The sequence below is a fragment of the Macaca thibetana genome, chromosome 3 (genome assembly GCF_024542745.1).
Source record: "Macaca thibetana thibetana isolate TM-01 chromosome 3, ASM2454274v1, whole genome shotgun sequence".
In the NCBI taxonomy this organism is placed as follows: Eukaryota; Metazoa; Chordata; class Mammalia; order Primates; family Cercopithecidae; genus Macaca; species Macaca thibetana.
The window spans coordinates 128,300,370-128,318,834 of NC_065580.1; the positions used below are offsets into that span (position 1 = coordinate 128,300,370).

Genomic DNA, 18,465 nt, shown 5'->3' on the forward strand with positions numbered 1-18,465 from the left:
CCCGACTAATGAGACGGCCCAAGGATGCCGTATGGTCGTTACTTTTAGGCTTCCACAGTCATTGTCGCAGGCAGCATTTTCCCGAGACTAGGCCGACTTTGCCTGTCCCATTTTCCTCTGCTCAGGCAGGCTGACAGCCCTGACAGCCTGGTCCCGGCGCCTGCCTCGCGGATGCGCATGCGCCAGTCGCGGGACACCTGTCGCGAGCGGTGAGCCTTACCTCGTGTCTCAGTGTATGCCACCTTTGCCTGGTGACAAGTTTCTCCCGCTTCGTGGACCAGGGGACCTTTGTGGACATGTGTTGGCATTGGACTCTCGCCTGTCTTCTCTGGGGGATCCACGGGATAGTCCCACTACCCCAAGATAAGGCAGGGATGAGCCAGCGTTAGGAATCGTCAACAGAGACCCAATGCTTCCCCAAGCTCTCTCTGTAGTCCTGGTTTTGTCTCCTCCAAGGTGCTGGGACCTTAAGCAAGTCACTGCCTCTCCTGCAGGTCTTCGGTTAGGACAGAGATAAATGGATCAGGGAGAAAACAGAAAAGGTTCTTCTAGCCCTCCTCTCTTCTGCCCCTTCACTGTCTGCCTGGTAAAATGGTATCTCTTGGTCACATTTGCTACTCATTAAGTCACCTGTCCTGTGGGAAAGTCCTCACGTTGGTGATACCAGGTCCCACTCTCTACCCTTTAGGAATTGCAGAGTCTCATGAATCTGTGTGTGTTCATCCCAGGGTCACTTCGCACCTACACCTCCAGACCTCTAGGTTGCCCTGGGTTAATACTGAGACTAGAGGGAGAAGCAATTACAGGAGAGAAGGAGAGGAAGTGAGGAGGCATAAGAAGGGTTCTGGGGTTTGGTGATAGGGGAGAGATAGGGTCACAAAAGGTTTACTGGATATGAGAAGCCCGCCCACGGAAAAGCTTCTAAAGATGGATAAGGTGGTGCTGGGGCCACAGTGCCGTTGACCAAAGCAGACATCAACTGGGAGGGAATGGAGGAGATGAGAAAGCTAGAAGGAAAGGGAAGGCCCAGATCAGATCTTGATGCGCTCTTCTTCCTAGACTGGCATGGTTTCCATTACTCAAATTCTCACAGAACTGCGATCTTGGTTTAAATAAATCACTCTGGCTTACCGCTGAGGTCAGAAAAGACTGCAGGGGCCTTGGGCAGAAGCAGGGAGACTGAGACCAGAAAGGTAGCTACTGTGACAATTATGCAGGCTTAGGTGGGAGAAACCACACTGACGCTGACTAGGTTCTCTGGATTTCCACCTCTGCAAGGCAGCTTCCTTCCTCACCTATTCAATGAGGACACAGTCGTCTGTTGCAGAGCAGCTTTCAGGAAGAAACAAGGTTCACAGGCCCAGCTCAGCACACAGTAGGCTCTGATGGGGCCTCCCCTACTCAGTTGAATGAGCCTGGGGCATTTGATGAACTGTTGCTTGCTGTGTGACCCCTGGGAGGTTACTTCACCTTACTGAGCCGGTTTTCTCATTAAAGTGGCGTGGGGTAGACATGTCAGTATGCAGAATGGAGCTGGACCGAATGTAGGCATTTCTGCTGCATCTGGAAAGCAGATAAGTGAGTTCACTGTCACAAAAGGCACAGAAGAAGAAACTGAATTTGCACTTGGTGGAGAAAATGTAACTCTACTAATATAACCTGACAATTGCTACATGTTTACTGGGCACCTGGTGCAGAGCTAAGAAATCTTCCATTATAATCTGATGCAGTGGTACTGAGCCTGCAAAGTCAATGTGCACTCACAAACTCAGCCACTGTCATCTCATGTAACCCTCACACATCAGCTGTCTGAGGTAATCCCCAATCTCCACAGTACAGTTGAAGAGACTGAGGCCAAGATGGTGAAGGATCTTAACCAAAGTACAGTGGAGTCCTTAATGCAAAAGGAACTCACACCTGGGCACACCTGCATAAGGTGACATATGATACTTTTTACTTTCCGTCAAAACAGTAATTTCTGCTCATTGTGGTACAAGGAGGAAACCACAGAAGAGAATGAAAATGGAAAACACACATCATCACCAATGTTGCCTCCCAGAGATGGGCATGGTCCCCATGTGGAAGTCTCCTGTCCATTTCTTCCTTGGCCTGCACACATTATGATAGTGGCAGCAGATGGGTGCTGGGCACTTACCAGGCTGGCCATGACACCAAGAACTTTACAGATGTCCCTTTACTTATTCCTCGCAAAAGTGTTATGTCCCAAGGACACTGGGGCCCTTAGGGAGATACTTTTCCATGGGTGGTACTGGATTTGGACTAAGGTCTCATCTGGGTCAAATCCCTGTGTGTGTGCAAAGCTAGGTCTATCATTATTTTCTGATGTATGAAGTGGAGGCCATGCTGTGAATGTGTGCACCTGTAAGCCTTTGACACAGGCAGCTTTCTCTAAAATGCACAGCCTGCCTTACTGACTTAATTCCTCCCACACCTCAGACCAGCCCCTGCAATTGCCCTTTGCATGTTCTCATCCGGCCTCATGATCATCTCCTTCCATGTGGGTCTCCCTTCTTCCATGTGGCCCTGTATAGCCCTCCATTGTGCAGTGTTTTTTGTTGTTGTTTGTTTGTTTTTGAGATGGAGTCTAGCTCTGTTGCACAGGCTGGAGTGCAGTGGTGCGATCTCGGCTCACTGCAACCTCTGCCTCCTGGGTTCAAGTGATTCTCCTTCCAAGTAGCTGGGGTTACAGGCGCCCACCACTACATCCAGCTAATCTTTTTGTATTTTCAGTAAAGACAAGGTTTCACTATGTTGGCCAGGCTGGTCTTGAACTCCTAACCTCGTGATCCATCCGCCTCGGCCTCCGGAAGTGCTGGGATTACAAGCATGAGCCACCGTGCCCGGTCTTCTTCTTCTTCTTCTTTTTTTTTTTTTTTCTTAATAGTTCAGGGCTCTGGCCGGGCGCGGTGGCTCAAGCCTGTAATCCCAGCACTCTGGGAGGCCGAGGCGGGCGGATCACGAGGTCAGGAGATCGAGACCATCCTGGCTAACACGGTGAAATCCCGTCTCTACTAAAAAAAAAAAAAATACAAAAAACTAGCCGGAGGAGGTGGCGGGCGCCTGTAGTCCCAGCTATTCGGGAGGCTGAGGCAGGAGAATGGCGTAAACCCGGGAGGCGGAGCTTGCAGTGAGCTGAGATCCGGCCACTGCACTCCAGCCCGGGCGACAGAGCGAGACTCCGTCTCAAAAAAAAAAAAAAAAAAAATAGTTCAGGGCTCTGACTCTCAGCAGGGTGTCCTGCCCCAGGGTTCCCCTTGACCCATTTCAGAGGGGTGGTTGGGTGGGTCACTGGTTCCTCACCCTGTGCCACTCCAGAACTTGCATCCTGATGGGGGAAGCAGGAAGCACTACCTGCCATGAGGGCATAACCCCAGCCCCAGGGCAGGCAGAAAATTCCCCCACCCCTGTTAAGTTCCAGCCCCAATGCTGGTACTCAGGCAGGACCTGCCCGAGTGGGACCTATCTCCACCTTCCTCACACACCTCCCTGACGCTCACTCAAACTCCAGTCACCTGGGAACCTCTGCCAGACCTGTGCTTCCACCTGGGGAGCCCCTAGGGCCCTCATTTCACCCCATTCCCTGAAGCCTGGCAGCTGCTGCTACCCCACCCTCCAGCCAGAGGAGGGCGCTCCCTCCTCAGCTGTCCCTGTCACTATGGGGGTCCTTCCTCCCGTGAGCTCTGTGTCCTCGCACAGGCTGCTCAACACCTCTGAGCTCAAATCCCTGCCCCCATGGGGAAGCGTGTTCTGAAGATGAGAGGGGGAGAGGGCGAGCTGTAAGGGAAGCAGGTGACACGGGGCTGGACAGGGAACGGAACGGCCTGGCTCTCAAGGAAGGGAACTTCTCCAGATGGCTTCCTCCTCTGTCAAATGGGCCCATGAATACCCTATTGATGGTGAGAATTAAGAGATACGAAACCCATTCTTTCTTCATTATGATGATTTTTAGTTTCACAGTAGCACTTAGCACCTGCCCGCCCTCCTTCTCCACCACCCAGCAGGAGCGGGGCGGCCTGGATCTGTTTTCTGCCCCTGACCAGGGGGCCGCGTCTTCAGCAAAGTCTGCGGAGAGAAAGGTGCCGCTCCTGGAGGACAGCGGGATGGGACAGTCCCCTTCACACCCAGCCCCGCAGAGCGGGATAGAAACGCTGCCGCTGTCGACTCCATGCTGCCGGGAAGGGCACTGTGGGGGCCACTTTCTGAAAAGAAGAAACCGTCTGAACACAAGTGGCTCAAGCAATGTTCATCTATCTGCCAGGGAAACGGAGGTCCTGAGTGCCAGAGCCCAAGTCACCCAGCAAGAGAAAACTCGGGTGGAGCTCAGGGTGTCCAGCCCCCGTCCACCCAGCCGCAGCGGTCAAGGTTAATAAGGGCAAGGGGCCAAGCAGAACCGCCTACAAGGAACCGAGTGCCCACAAAGCGGGGAGCGAAGAACGTTTCTTGTATCTGGAGCGCAGCCCTTTTGCGGAAGGCACAGTCCGGGCTCCAGGAGCCAGGCAGGGATCCGGGCCTTGTTGCGGAGGGGACGCCCGGGCTGAGCTCACCTGCTGTAGGCGGCAGCCCCTGGAGTCATGGGGTCGCCGGCTTGTGGTGAGGGGCTGGCACTGTTCCTTGGCCCAGCTCCCCTCCCGCAAAGGGCCAGGAGGTCTGGCTCCCGGCGGTGTCCAGGCTCTCGCCCGCCGGTGCCTGAGCCGCACCCACCGCGTCCCCTCCGCTCCCACACCTGGTGCGGAGGGTCCGGACCCGGGGTCATCTGGCAGGGCCCTGCAGCTCCCATGGGCGCCTAGCAGCGCGGAGCCCCTTCTCACTCCTGCTCGGGTGGCCTCTCCTCTCCGGGGGCTGCGTCCTCGCTGGACGCCAGGTTCCCGGATTCTTCTAGGTCGCCCTGGCTCCTGGCAGGTCCTGATGCCACGCAGTCCTCCATGGGCTCCTCTGACCTGAGAGGGACAGTGCGATGGGGCTGGCGGGGATGGGGGTCCCCGCGCTGTGGAAAAGCAGCGGGGCTGCTGCTGACCGAAGCCGCCTGGGTTTGTTCGGGAACCGTCCCCCTGGGGCCCCTCCGCCTGGCAAACGCTCCAGGTGCGGTTTGGGAGTGAAGCCGGACACCGAACACCATCCACGCTCAGCTCCACGGGGCTCCAGGAGTCCTGAACCCAAGCCCCCACATTTGCATTTTATTTAAAAAACCTGAGGGTTAAAGTCGGGCAAGTCAGTTGCCTCCGTGTTTGTCGCCCGCTGCCTTGATGTCAGCTTCTTTTGCTGGCAGTCAGAGACCAATCCCCCAGGCCCTCCAGGACCCCCTATCTGGTGAGGACATCCTCTGCAATCATGAGCAGCACTGAGGTGCTTCAGACCCGGGTCACTGCCCCAACTGGTGAGAGGCCCCGCTCTGGGGACTGGAGATGTGCGACGCAGTCTCCCAGAGCCTCCATCCTCTTGCCCAAGGAGGCTGCGCACCCTCACTCAGGGCTGTGAGGGGGATGAGGGCAGCTCACAGGCTAAGGGGCTGCTGAAGGCAGCTTTTGTGGACAGGTGATTTATGAGCCTGGAGGAAGCAGGTTAGGGGTGTGTGTGTGTGTGTGTGTGTGTGTGTGTGTGTGTGTGTGTGTGAGAGAGAGAGAGAGAGAAATTCTCCCATGCGAGGATATCTGCCTGTCTCAGTAGAGTAGGAGTGAACAGCAGCATCCCTGCAGAGGAGCAGCATGTGGACAGAGTCACAGGTTCAATCACAACATATCCTTGTGAGTCAAGGAGAGCAGGTTCCCTGGTCACCTGTGGTCTGGGTTTTGTGTTTGCCTTTTACTGCTGTTCCAATAAGCCAGGGCACTGGGGCCAGATTGCCCTCAGCCATGGCCAACGGTTCCCTGACAAGCTAGGGAGGACCAACTCCCTTCCCATCATAGGGACACAGGAGATCAGAGCAGCCTGCCCAGTGTGGATCTGAACTCAGAGAGAGGAAGCCACTGTCTCAGAGTCACAGAGCAGGTCAGTGGCAGGGCCCATGTCCCTGACCCCCAAGCTCTATTTCTCTGAGGAAATATTCCACCTAAGAGCATGAGAGTTCTCTGAGCGTGGACTCCCTGGCAGGTGAGGGTCATTTTACCCATTATCTCTTTTCAACCACATTGTGTATGTGGTTTGTATCAGTGTCTTCATTGTAAGGCAGAAAACAGTCTCAGTGATGGGGCAAAGGCTGGTGCAAGACTACAGAACTCAGAAGTGGCTGAGCTGAGACAAGAACCAGCAGGCTTCCTTCACCATTGCTCTGCTCCATCTGGAGGTTGGACAATTTACCTGTGTGCCAACAGCCACGAGCCTTTGTTGGCTCAGGGTAGATATGAAAAGCTGGAAACCATGAAGCTTTCAGCCCCACTCATTTCTGCAGGGGCAGGTAGCTGTGCTTGGCATGGGCTCCCCCTTGCTCAAAATAGAGCCTCCTGTTCCTTCCGGTCATCCCAGAAATGAGTCACAGGTGGGTGAGGTTGCATCCGGGCCTGGGCAGGATGATGTCTTCTGAGCTAGGCTGAAAACTCAAGCCTTGCAGCTGGGCAAGTTATGACTTCGGTTCTGCCTCAGCCACTCCCAGGCTGGACAACTCTGGCCATCTCTCTCTGTAAGCTGCAGTTTCCTTATCTTTAAAATGGAGACAATGGCACCTCTCTCCCAGAGTAGCCACTGGGGTTTAATAAGGCTTCGGCATGAGAAGATGACTTGGGTATTCTCTGGCATTACCCAATGGCTGTATTGGTGAGTTTTCCTTGGTCTATGGTGACCTTCCTGAGGGTAAGGACCAAGTATGACTTGGCTCAGGACCCAGACAGGCACAGCACAGCCAGAACCAGAGGGGCGTAGGCCTGGGTATAAATTGGAATACAGGCATCTGGCCCAGTTTTTCTGACTCTGTCTCCTTCCCAACCTTTTCCAAACTGGCCCAAGGATCAGATTTGCCATGCTGCCCAGGCATGGTGGTCCTGTCTGAACAAGCAGCCTCAGAATTTCTCTGGTGCCAGCTGGACAACTCAGAGGGAAAAACTGGTCACCAATTTCTGCTTCAAGTGAATGGGGAAGAAAGCTACCACGTGCAGCTACTTATTATGTGTCACCAGTCAGACACTTTTCCTATTTAGTGGTCACCTCAGCTAAGTCATAAAGACACAGAAAGGAGTGCCTTGTCCCAGGTTCACAGCTGATAAGTGGGGTGTGGGAGAGGAGGTGCTGAAATCCACATTTATCTAAACCTTTCAGACCCATGTGCATTTCTCCATTTTTGCTACATTGTCCCCTCCTCAGTGACAGCCTGGGCTGCTACTCCTGCCTCTCACTTGCCTCTCTGCCTCCAAGCTGCCTGCACCTTAGGAAGCTCCATGTTGCGCTGTCAAACCAGCACCCCAATCTGTCCCTCACCTGCTTGTGCCTTTCGATGACTCTCATTGTCCTCAGAAAATGACCCTGGCTCCTAGGTGTCCACACCTTTGTGGCCCTGAGCATGCTGACAGAAATAAAACTGCATGCCTCCTTTCCTTCCAGTGAAAAGAAATAACTGGATATTGCAACAACGTTTAAATGTATGAATCACTTAGGAGAAATCAGAGTATCCTTTTTCATAGATAAAAAACAGTATTCAAACCTAAAAAGAAAGAAAACAATTCTCTTAAATGCTGCCACACTTGGAGAAACAATGGAAAACAAGCACTGGAATCAGCTAGGCCTACCGGAGTTGCTGAGGGAGAATTAAATGAGTTATTATGTAATTTTCTTAGCAACCGTGCTTGGCTCATAGTTAGTGCTCAGTAATATCAGCTAGTCTTGTTTTTATGGTAAATAGAAGAGAAGCTAGGAATGAATCCGTGACCTTGGATGGGCATCCTGTCTGCCTTCCCCAGGACAGGGGTTCAGTGTCATTTTCCAGGAACCTAATGAAGCAGCCTTGTTCTTCTGGGGTGATACCTGAGATTTGTTGTCTAATGGCCATAAAAAACTAGGATATGGACACACAAGAGTGAGGTTAAGAGCAGAAGTCTAATAGGTGGAAGAAAGAGACAAGCTCCCTCCGCTGCAGAGAGAGGTCCCAAATGGGCTGCAGGATCCACAGTGAAATGCAGGGGATTTTATAGATGCCTGATGAGGGGGGCGGTGTTTGATTTACATAGGGCATGAAAGATTGGTTGGACCAGGTATGTCATTTGCATGGAGCATGAAAAATTGGTTAGAGATATGTCATTTGCATGGATAATGGAAAATTTGCATAGGGTGAAAATTTGTGTCCACTCCCACCCTAATCTTATATTATGTAAGCAGGTCTTCGTCCTGAGCTGCACCATATTGCCTATTTCTTTACTGTACATGTAGTAACAACAACAACAACAAAAATGGAACCTCCATGTTGGACATGCCTGGCTCACAGCCCTTTTCTATTGGCACAGCTGCCAGCATTCACCCTTCCAAGCTTTCAGCTTGCTTATCTATGTTTGCAGCTCCATTTTTCAGGCCGATCTTTGCTAGTAAGAAAAAAATTTATTTGGCTCTCTTGTTAAAGGGAAGCTCTACCAAGTATTCTTTTATGCTCACTATCCATCAAATAATTTTATTCTACTTCCTGTATCATTAAGACTCATCATCACTCAGAGACAATCAAACACTGTGACATTTTGATATAACCCTTTCCTAAAGTGTATATTTTTCACAACTTCGAGCATGCAAGGCATACCATTTTTTCACTGAACACAGTCTATCATGAACATCTTTCCATAACTTAAAAGAAGCTGTGTACCAGAACAGTCCATCATGTTCTGTTTTCTTTCAGTAAATAGAAATCTTTAGAGATGGATCATTTTCCTTACAAGTAGATACCAAGTAAGAGGAGCAGCCTCTAAAGCAGAGAATAGCAGCTCATGCATGCTAATTATTGCTAACTTATCTGGCTCCCCTATTGATGGCATCTTGAGGGCAGTTATGAACATGTCATGCAGACTCCAAGCAACACACAGTAGGCCCACCATAAATAGATTTTCTGACCAGCATGGGAGGTGCAATGGTGAGTTGCTCTGTTTCCTCCCTCCTGTTCCCTTCCCCTCCCCTCCCCTTCTTTCCCCCTCCCCTCCCCTCCCCTCCCCTCCCCTCCCTTCCCCTCCCCTCCCCTCCCTTCCCTTCCCCTCCCCTCCCCTCCCCTCCCCCTCCCCTCCCTTGCCTTCCCCTCCCCTCCCCTCCCCTCCCCTCCCCTCCCCTCCCCTCCCCTCCCCTCCCCTCCCCTCCCCTCCCCTTCCCTTCCTCTCTCAGGAATCTTAGTCACAGAGAGAAAGGACAGCAGGGAACATGGTGAGGTGCTGACAATTCTGGTCCACTGGATCTCACCGTCCCTAGGACAGTAAATACTGTCCTAGTCACCACCCAGCAAGTTACCACCACATCATTTCCTACATGTTCCCAAATGAATAAAGGTAATTAAGCATAAATGCAAGCATAAGTGCAAATAAAAAGTAATTTCTCATGTTTTTAATCTAAACTGTCACCGTTTAGTTTACTATTTCAAGTTCTTTTTGTGCTAAATCATTTGTTTTTATTTATTTATTCATTTATTTATTTATTTATTTGAGATGAAGCCTTGCTCTGTCGCTCAGGCTGGAGTGCAGTGGTACGATCTGGGCTCACTGCAACCACCGTCTCCCGGGTTCAATTAATTCTCCTGCCTCAGCCTCCAGAGTAGCTGAAACTACAGGTGTGTCCCACCACACCTGGCTACTTTTTGTATTTTTAGAAGAGACAGGGTTTCACTGTATTTGCCAGGCTGGTCTCACACTTCTGCCCTCAAGTGGTGTAACAGTCTCAGCTTCCCAAAGTGCCAGGATTACGGGCATGAGATTCCATGTCCGGCCAATCATTTGTTTTTTTAAAGTGGCAGCCATAGTTCCTGTCCATCTGGATATATTTTGAACTTTTGTATGTAAAATATAACACTAAAAAACTTTATTATGTTTTAGGTAATCTAAGATTGGTGTATACAAACAAACATTACAGATTACTGTAGGGTTCAGAAAATGATGTATATATTATGACATTTATATCTCTAGTTTTTGATGTATAAATCTTCCTTTAGAAAAGATTGACTTCTTTAAAAAATTTCTCCACAAATTTAGGCTTATTTTATAAAATGGCACAACATTAAAAAAAATAAAAATACTTTTTACTTTTCTAAAAAAGTAAAATACTCTTTTATCATTTCACAAAATAAGCCTGAATTTGTCATACTATATAAATACTGGTACTCAAATAAAATACCAAATATTTTAATCAAAATTGTTTAGACAGTATGTTTATATAATTTTATGATTTTTAACTACAGTGATAGACATTCACAAATCTTCCATAAATCAAACATATTAGTATTAGGTTTTACATAGTAGTTATATATGAAAGATCAGGCCGGGCACAGTGGCTCATGCTTGTAATCCCAGCACTTTGGGAGGCTTAGACGAATGGATCACGAGGTCAGGAGTTCAAGACCAGCCTGGCCAACATAGTGAAACTCTGTCTCTGCTGAAAATACAAAAAACAATTAGCTGGGTGTGGTGGCAGATGCGTGTAATCTCAGCTACTCGGGAGGCTGAAGCAGGAGAATCGCTTGAACCCAGGAGGCAGAGGTTGCAGTGAGCCCAAATTATGCCACTGCACTCCAGCCTGGGTGACAGAGCGAGACTCCATCTCAAGAAAAAAAAAATTCTAAGATCTTTTCAAAATGGATATTTTTAATTAATAATTTGGTGTTTTCAAATACACTGAAGTCTTGTGTTAATCACAGTAACTCTGGGGATAGTTAATTAATTTTATTTTTTTATGTTTAAAAATTTTTAGTTTAACCTAATATTGATTGATGATGAGTAAACAAATTGATTTTTTTCAAATTTCATAGGTCTATTAAATTGTCAAATATATTTTTAATTTAAAAATTCTGTCTTTCAATATTGTTTCAGGGATTTAGGTCTAGTTGAATCTGCTCAACCTGTTAATCAGTGTCACATGCCAGATTCCAATTCACTTACAATGTGCCTGTATGACTTTTCTTTCCATAGTGTTTGAATTAAATTTTTATTACTTATTATATATAAGTTTTTATATATATATATATATATATATATAGCAGCTCATACATTTCAAGTGAAACCACAAGGTAAAATGAATTCTGGCTTAGTAAAAAATGAGTTCTGGCTTAATATAAAAAAGCTGTTGGCAACTCAACATGTATAGATAGATGTGACTCAACAAGAATTTAGACAAAAATATTGAACTATAACGTGTTGCTATGATTTAATCTCTAATGAGCTTATAAATAAATCCATATTTCAGCACATATATCCAGTTGTATTCAGTACCTCTAAAAGTGGTATATCAAGAATTCTTAGGCTACTGAGAAAACAGATTCTGCTATTACCCAAGAAATCAACTGGAAGGCATTTTTATAACCTTATACCACGTAAGGAAAAATGGAAAGGTAGTACTAATAAATGCAAATTAGCAAAATCACAGTACAGAAACCTATAGTCTGTTATTCCAGGAAAAACAATAAAATTCTTATTTTGGCATTTTTCAGAAAGAATAAATACATTAAATATGACAAAATATACCCAGTCAAGTCTAAAAAAATCTTTGAAATATAAATGATTTTATTCTTATTCTTAAATATTTACTGTAATATATTTAGAAGAGCTTTTCGGTGAAAAATGCTTGTAGCTACTATGTATAAATTAAAACAATCCTTGGAAAAATAGTATCTTTTATTAATAATGTAGATCGAAGCTCCAACGATATAAAAGAATTTCTCCTGGGTTCATAGATCATGACCCAAATCAAGTTCAAATGAAGATATGTAACAGTCATAAGTTATATTATTAAATGAAAATACTTCTAGAAATAAAAATAAAAAGAGTTAAAAGCAAATGAAAAAAAGGAAGGAAGTGGATTGCTCACAATTACTCCTAAGGTATGGAATCAAACTAAGTGCTAATCAACAGGTGAATTAATATAGAAAATGTTGTATATTTACACAACGGAATGCTATTCGCCCTTCAAAAGAAGCAACTCTTGTTATTTGCAACAACCTCAATGAACCTGGAGGACATTATGCTAAGTAAAATTAGCACAGAAACTATAGAAGCAGAGAGTAGAATGATGATTGCCTGGGGCTGGGGGTGGAGGAGATGTGGGTCAAAAGTAATGGGTCTTCCCTATGTCTCTTACCTTAACATATAATTTATTCTTCTCTCAGTTTTGATTCACCAGGGAATGGAATCATATCCTGAGGAGTCAAAACTGAAGGAAATATATATTTGTTAAAGAAATGCAGGTGGTATATTGAAATTTCAGAGGCTTAGAAAAATAATATATTTTCTGCTCGCATCACTATCCCCCGTGGTTTTTTTCATTTTTTCGTTGTTTTGTTTTGTTTAGTTTTTTGTTTTTTTCATGTTAAGAGGACTTCATGATCTTTCAGGAATCATATTATTTTTCATCTATCTGCATTCTTCTTTTTCTTCAGTGAATACGTTAAAAAAGAGATGAAGAGAAGACACATTTGCTTCTTATCCACACATCACTCACTCACTCTTAGTCAATGTTGGTAGAGCTGAGAATAGCAGTTTCCTGGTAGAACAACCATTTCTCAGCAGTACAGAAATCACTGAAAGAAAAGTGATTCTCATAAAAAGCTTTTCTTTTTTCTTTTTTTTTTTTTTTTGAGATGGAGTCTTGCTGTGTCGCCCAGGCTGGAGTGCAGTGGTGAGATCTCAGCTCACTGCAAGCTCCGCCTCCCAGGTTCACGCCTTTCCCCTGCCTCAGCCTCCCGAGTAGCTGGGACTACAGGCGCCCGCCACCACGCCCAGCTAATTTTTTGTAGTAGAGACGGGATTTCACCGTGTTAGCCAGGATGGTCTCAATCTCCTGACCTCGTGATCCACCCGCCTCGGCCTCCCAAAGTGCTGGAATTACAGGCCTGAGCCACCGTGCCCAGCCAAAAAGCTAATGTATTTTAAGCAAAATAAGCATATGCATCAATACTAAAGTGCTTCTAGTAAAATAAAGATTCATTTTGTTGATTTCTTTTTCTCTTTTTTTTTTTTTTTTTTGAGATGGAGTCTCGCTTTGTCGCCCAGTCTGGAGTGCAGGGGGCGATCTCCTTTCACTTCAAGCTCCGCCTCCTGGGTTCACGCCAGTCTTCCGTCTCAGCCTCCCGAGCAGCTGGGACTACAGGTGCCTGTCAGCACGCCTGGCTAATTTTTTGTTTTTAGTAGAGACAAGGTTTCACCGTGTTAGCCAGGATGGTCTCAATCTCCTGACCTCATAATATGCCCGCCTCGGCCTCTCAAACTGCTGGGATTACAGGCGTGAGCCACCGCGCCCGGCCTCATTTTGTTGATTTCTATTGAGCTCAGGTAATATTTCACCAAAAGGCTGGCATATATGTAGCCAAAAAAGGAATATTGTTTGAAATAAGAATATTGTGAATAAAGTTATTCTGTCAATAGGACAACATTATGATTTCATACAAGTCTTACCTGTAGTTGGACATCAAATGCTACTTTTTATTAAAAATTGTATTTTATATAAGTATTCAATTTCTATCACCTTTCTTCTCTGTTTCAACACCTTCTTCACTTTACACCAATGAAGAGCAAGCCAGCTGGTGACAGGAAAGCACGTGTTGCTATTGCCATTTTAATGATGACAATGAAGAGCACTCACTTCAGTAGTACTCACGTGCTGAACACTGTTATTACTGATAAAATTTTTGGCTAAGAAGACTATCTCATTCAAGTGTGTTTTATAGAATTGGGTTGACATTTAAGTGTCTGTGACTTACCTGGAATATTATAATTTTTCATGAATCCAGATTGAGTACTATAAATAAACAATCTTTTACTAAAAGCCTTTCTGAGGCAGAGTTGGATACATCAAATTTTATTATAATATGGTAAAAGTGTGTTAACCATGTGTAAGCCCTCTGAACACAGCACTCTCAGTTTCTAGTATTCACATTGAGTCACTCAGGGGAAATCGGCATCTCTGTAAACAGGCAGAAGAAGGTGCCCAGTGGAGGTGCACCACATTGCATGGAAATGCTGTCCACATGCATCTTTGGGGTCTTAATGTAACTAACTGGGCTGTCATTTGCATGGCTAGATACTCACTGAATCTGGTCATACTGTTTTTGGCAGCTAATGGCATTTGTTCCCCATCAGTTTTCTACAATTATTTGCTTTGCTGAAAAATAAATCTTTTGTTAACTTACTCTAAGAGACTAGATTTTCAATTTTCAATTTTCAAATATGAAAGCAAATCAGAGAAGAAGAATATGTGTATATAGCATGCATTTTCCTGCCTATCAAAATTCTTCTTGTATTGCCTTGGAAACCCTAGGAAACCACCTAAAGAATTCTCCCTTCAAATTGTTTAGCCAGAATTTTAGATTTCAAAAGATCCAAAACTTAACAACTGAGCAAAGCAAAAATCTTGTCTTTGCTTCTTGTTAGTAATCTGTCATTTCAGAAAACATGGCAATTATGCCAAGCCATTGAAAAAAAGGTGGTTTTGGTTAATTTTATCCCACTTAAAATGTTGTCTTTAATTGTTACTTTTATCATGTTAATCTAAGATAAACTATCTACGTAACTATTTATGCATTCAGGAAATATTATGTCAGGCGCGGTGGCTCACACCTGTAATCCCAACACTTTGAGAGACCAAGGCAAGTGGATCACTTGAGGTCAGGAGTCCCAGACCAGCCATGCCTACATGGTGAAACCCCATCTCTACTAAAAATACAATAATTAGCCAGGTGTGGTGGTGTGTACCTGTAATCCCAGCTATTTGGAAGGCTGAGGCAAGAGAATTGCTTGAAACTGGGAGACAAATGTTGAACTGCGCCAAGATCTTGCCACTGCACTCCAGACTGGGAGATAAAATGAGACTCCATCACACACACACACACACACACAAATATTATATATATATAATATATATATATATATTTCTATTAAGGAAGGTGTTTAAAGTTCAGTATTGTAGTACAGTATAGCAGAATTCTCTAAAATCAGCAGAAGTTCAATGTAATTTCAAGGTTTGTTTTTTTTTTTTTTTTTTTTTTGAGACAGAATTTTGCTCTTGTTGCTCAGGCTGGAGTGCAATGGCGTGATCTTGGCTCACAGCAACCTCTGCCTCCCGGGTTCAAGCGATTCTCCTGCCTCAGTCTCCTAAGTAGCTGGGATTACAGGCATGCGCCACCAAGCCTGGCTAATTTTGTATTTTTAGTAGGGATGGGGTTCCTCCATGTTGGTCAGGCTGGTGTCCAACTCACAACCTCATGTGATCGGCCTGCCTCGGCCTCCCAAAGTGCTGGGATAAGCCACCATACCCGGTCTGGTTTCAAGGTTTTTAAACTGTGAAAACAAATGATGATTAGGTATGCTTTATGCTTTTTCCTTTCTTTTCTTTTCTTTTTTTTTTTGTTTGTTTTGAGCCCGAGTCTCATTCTGTCACCCAGGCTGGAGTGCAGTTGTGAAATCTCAGCTCACTGCAACTTCCATTTTCTAGGCTCAAGTGATCCTCCCACCTCAGACTCCTGAGTAGCTGGGAATACAGCCTTGTGCCACCATGTCGGGCGATTTTTGTACTTTTAGTAGAGATGGTGTTTTGTCATATTGCCCAGGTTGGTTTCAAACGCCTGGGCTCAAGTGATCCATCCACCTCAAACTCCCAAAATGCTAGTGGTACAGGAGATAGAAAGAAATTGTTTGGGCAGATAGCAAGGGTAAAAGAGTCCCTGGCAAGGTTTCCCTTTTAACCAAAAGCAGCCTGAAAAATTGAGCTGCAAGCATGGATAAGCAAACCGGAACCTTGCACTAACTAGTGAATGCCAGAAGCTGTGCCAATAGAAAAGGGTTACCTGAGAGCCAGGTATGTTCGACATGGAGGCTCCGTCCTCCCTTTCCTCATCATGCCTACGTTAAAGAAATAGGCAATATGGCTGCTGGTCAGGCAGAGAACCTATCTGCATAATAAAAAATTAGGGTGGGGGTGGCCAGATTTCACACCTATGCAAATAGCACAACTAGTCCTAACCAGTTTTTTGCACTGTATACAAATAGCGCACCTAATCCAATCAATATTTCATACCCTATGTAAATCAGGCATTAACTTCTCAAGATCATCTATAAAGCACCTTGCATTTCACCCGGAAACCGGCAACCCATTTCTCCAAGAACCCTCTCTGTCGCAGAGAGCTCTTTTCTCTCTTTTGCCTATAAAGTTCCACTCTGAACCTAACTGTGTGTGTGTCCATGTTCTAGTTTTCCATGCCACGATGCCACGAGGATTATAGGCATGAGCCAAGGCACCAAGCTGGTATGCTTTTATTTTTTGGAGACAGAGTCTTGATCTGTCTCCCAGGCTGGAGTGCAGTGGCTCCATCTTGGCTTATTGCAGCCTCTGCCTCCCGGGTTCAAGCGATTCTTATACCTTAGCCTCCCGAGTTGCTGGGACTACAAGCGCACACCACCACACCGGCTAATTTTTGTATTTTTAGTAGAGATGAGGTTTCACCATGTTGGCCAGGCTAGTCTCGAACTCCTGACCTCAGGTGATCACCCGCCTCAGCCTCCCAAAGTGCTGGGATTACAGGCATGAGCCACCGTGACCGGCGCTGGTATGCTTTTTCATAACTTCAATTCTAGGAGGGTACCCACTGGTCTTTATGGGGCTTCTGTAAGGATACTGTAACCCTATTCCACCAGAATGGTGCAGACATGCTGATTTTATTAGAATGAGTTTAGTCTTCTTGGTAGACTGTTGGTATCCCAGAGGCTGACCATTCACCTCGGCTTACTAAATGTAGCTTCATGATGCCAATGAGTCCTTTCAGCAGGTTGCCTTTTTCTTCTCATTGATGTAGTCATGTTGTGACCTCTTTTGCTTGTCTTACGCTATTCCAGATAATAGGTGATTATTTCTTCCATAAGTTAGACCCTCTTTCTTTCTTTCTTTTTTTTTTTTTTTTTTTGAGACGGAGTCTCGCTCTGTCACCCAGGCTGGAGTGCAGTGGCGCGATCTTGGCTCACTGCAAGCTCCACTTCCAAGGGTCACGCCGTTCTCCTGCCTCAGTCTCCCGAGTAGCTGGGACTACAGGTGCCCGCCATCACGCCTGGCTAGTTTTTTGTATTTTTAGTAGAGACGGGGTTTCACTGTGTGAGCCGGGCTGGGATGATCTCGATCTCCTGACCTCGTGATCCGCCCGCCTTGGTCTCCCAAAGTGCTGGGATTACAGGCATGAGCCACCGCGCCCGGTCCCCTCTTTCTTTTCTCTGCCATTAGATCCTCCTATGACATATCTGTCTCTTTCTCTTAAAAGCACTTGTAATCCCAGCACTTGAAAGGACACAAAGATAGATGTGTATCCGCCCCCCACCCGCTACACCCTTGTTCTGCTCTCTAATCTTTGCACATACCAGAGATTTCGTAAGTTCTGTGAGTACCTGGTTTTCTGCACGTACCAGAGATTTTGTTTTGCACATACCAGAGATTTTGTAAGTTCTGAGGCAAGGTCACAAGACGTGTTTAAGTAAGATAAACTCTTGCTGCCATAAACCTGCTCTCCCGCCTCAAAGTTTGAACCAAAATATCAGAATGGCGGGAACCAATCATAGTTAGCCAAATCGCCTTGTTCAAACACTAGCCAATCATATATCTGATTTGTATAATAACTCTATGCCCACTTTTCTTAGACTATATAACACTGCTCGGAGCTCAGTGGGGGAGCTCTCCTGCCCGTCTCGTTTTCACGAGCGAGGGAGAGTTCCAGGTTCGAACCTGTAATAAAGATCCTTGCTGCTTAGCTTTGACTCTGGACTCTGGTGGTCTTCTTCGGGGAATAAACGGTCTGGGCATAACAAATGGGGGCTCGTCCGGGATTTCCCCCAAGCCCACCAGACCCCCAAGTCAATGGATCTTAATCTGTAGGTAAGCCGGCTTTGTCACTGTCTCTGTCTTTGTCTCTGTCTGTCTCCCTGAAATTTCGCGAAATCCGTAATCTGTAATCTGTATTGGTCTGTTTTATAAGTGGCATGGTCTTGGCGGACGTGCTAAAAGACAGCCACTCGGGACTGGTGGGAGACGTCCCCCAGTGCCCATCTGGGGGCCTCCATCCTTGGTTGCCCCGTCTGACTCAGGTCGGAAGTCCGACACGCGCTCGCGAAGGCTCCTCGTTTCTCACTGTCTGTCCATTATTGTTAAGTGTTAAGTGTAAGTCCAAAACGAAACATAAAACCTTTTCTTCCCCTTCCAGGACCGGACCTGTCGGGTACTCCCCTCTGCTTCACACTCATTTTCGTCCCTCCTTCTCTTTGTAGGAGCAGTCCAAAGATGGGCAACAACCAGAGCACGCCGCTCTCACTCCTTGTTACC

At 46.2% G+C, this 18,465-nt stretch overlaps 2 protein-coding genes across 2 annotated transcripts in view; both read right to left on the reverse strand.

The window, feature by feature from the left end:
- The window catches only part of LOC126950211 (zinc finger protein 680), a 473,756-nt gene that overhangs the window by 385,855 nt on the left and 69,436 nt on the right, over positions 1-18,465 (reverse strand). The gene's annotated exons all lie outside the window — the stretch shown is intronic.
- Positions 3,659-5,423, reverse strand: LOC126950912 (uncharacterized). Its single transcript, XM_050784845.1, has 3 exons — positions 4,830-5,423; positions 4,471-4,584; positions 3,659-4,223 (listed from the first exon to the last, which is right to left on the reverse strand). Exons 1-3 carry the CDS (start codon positions 5,135-5,137, stop codon positions 3,659-3,661), a joined length of 987 nt encoding a protein of 328 aa, XP_050640802.1. The 5' UTR covers positions 5,138-5,423.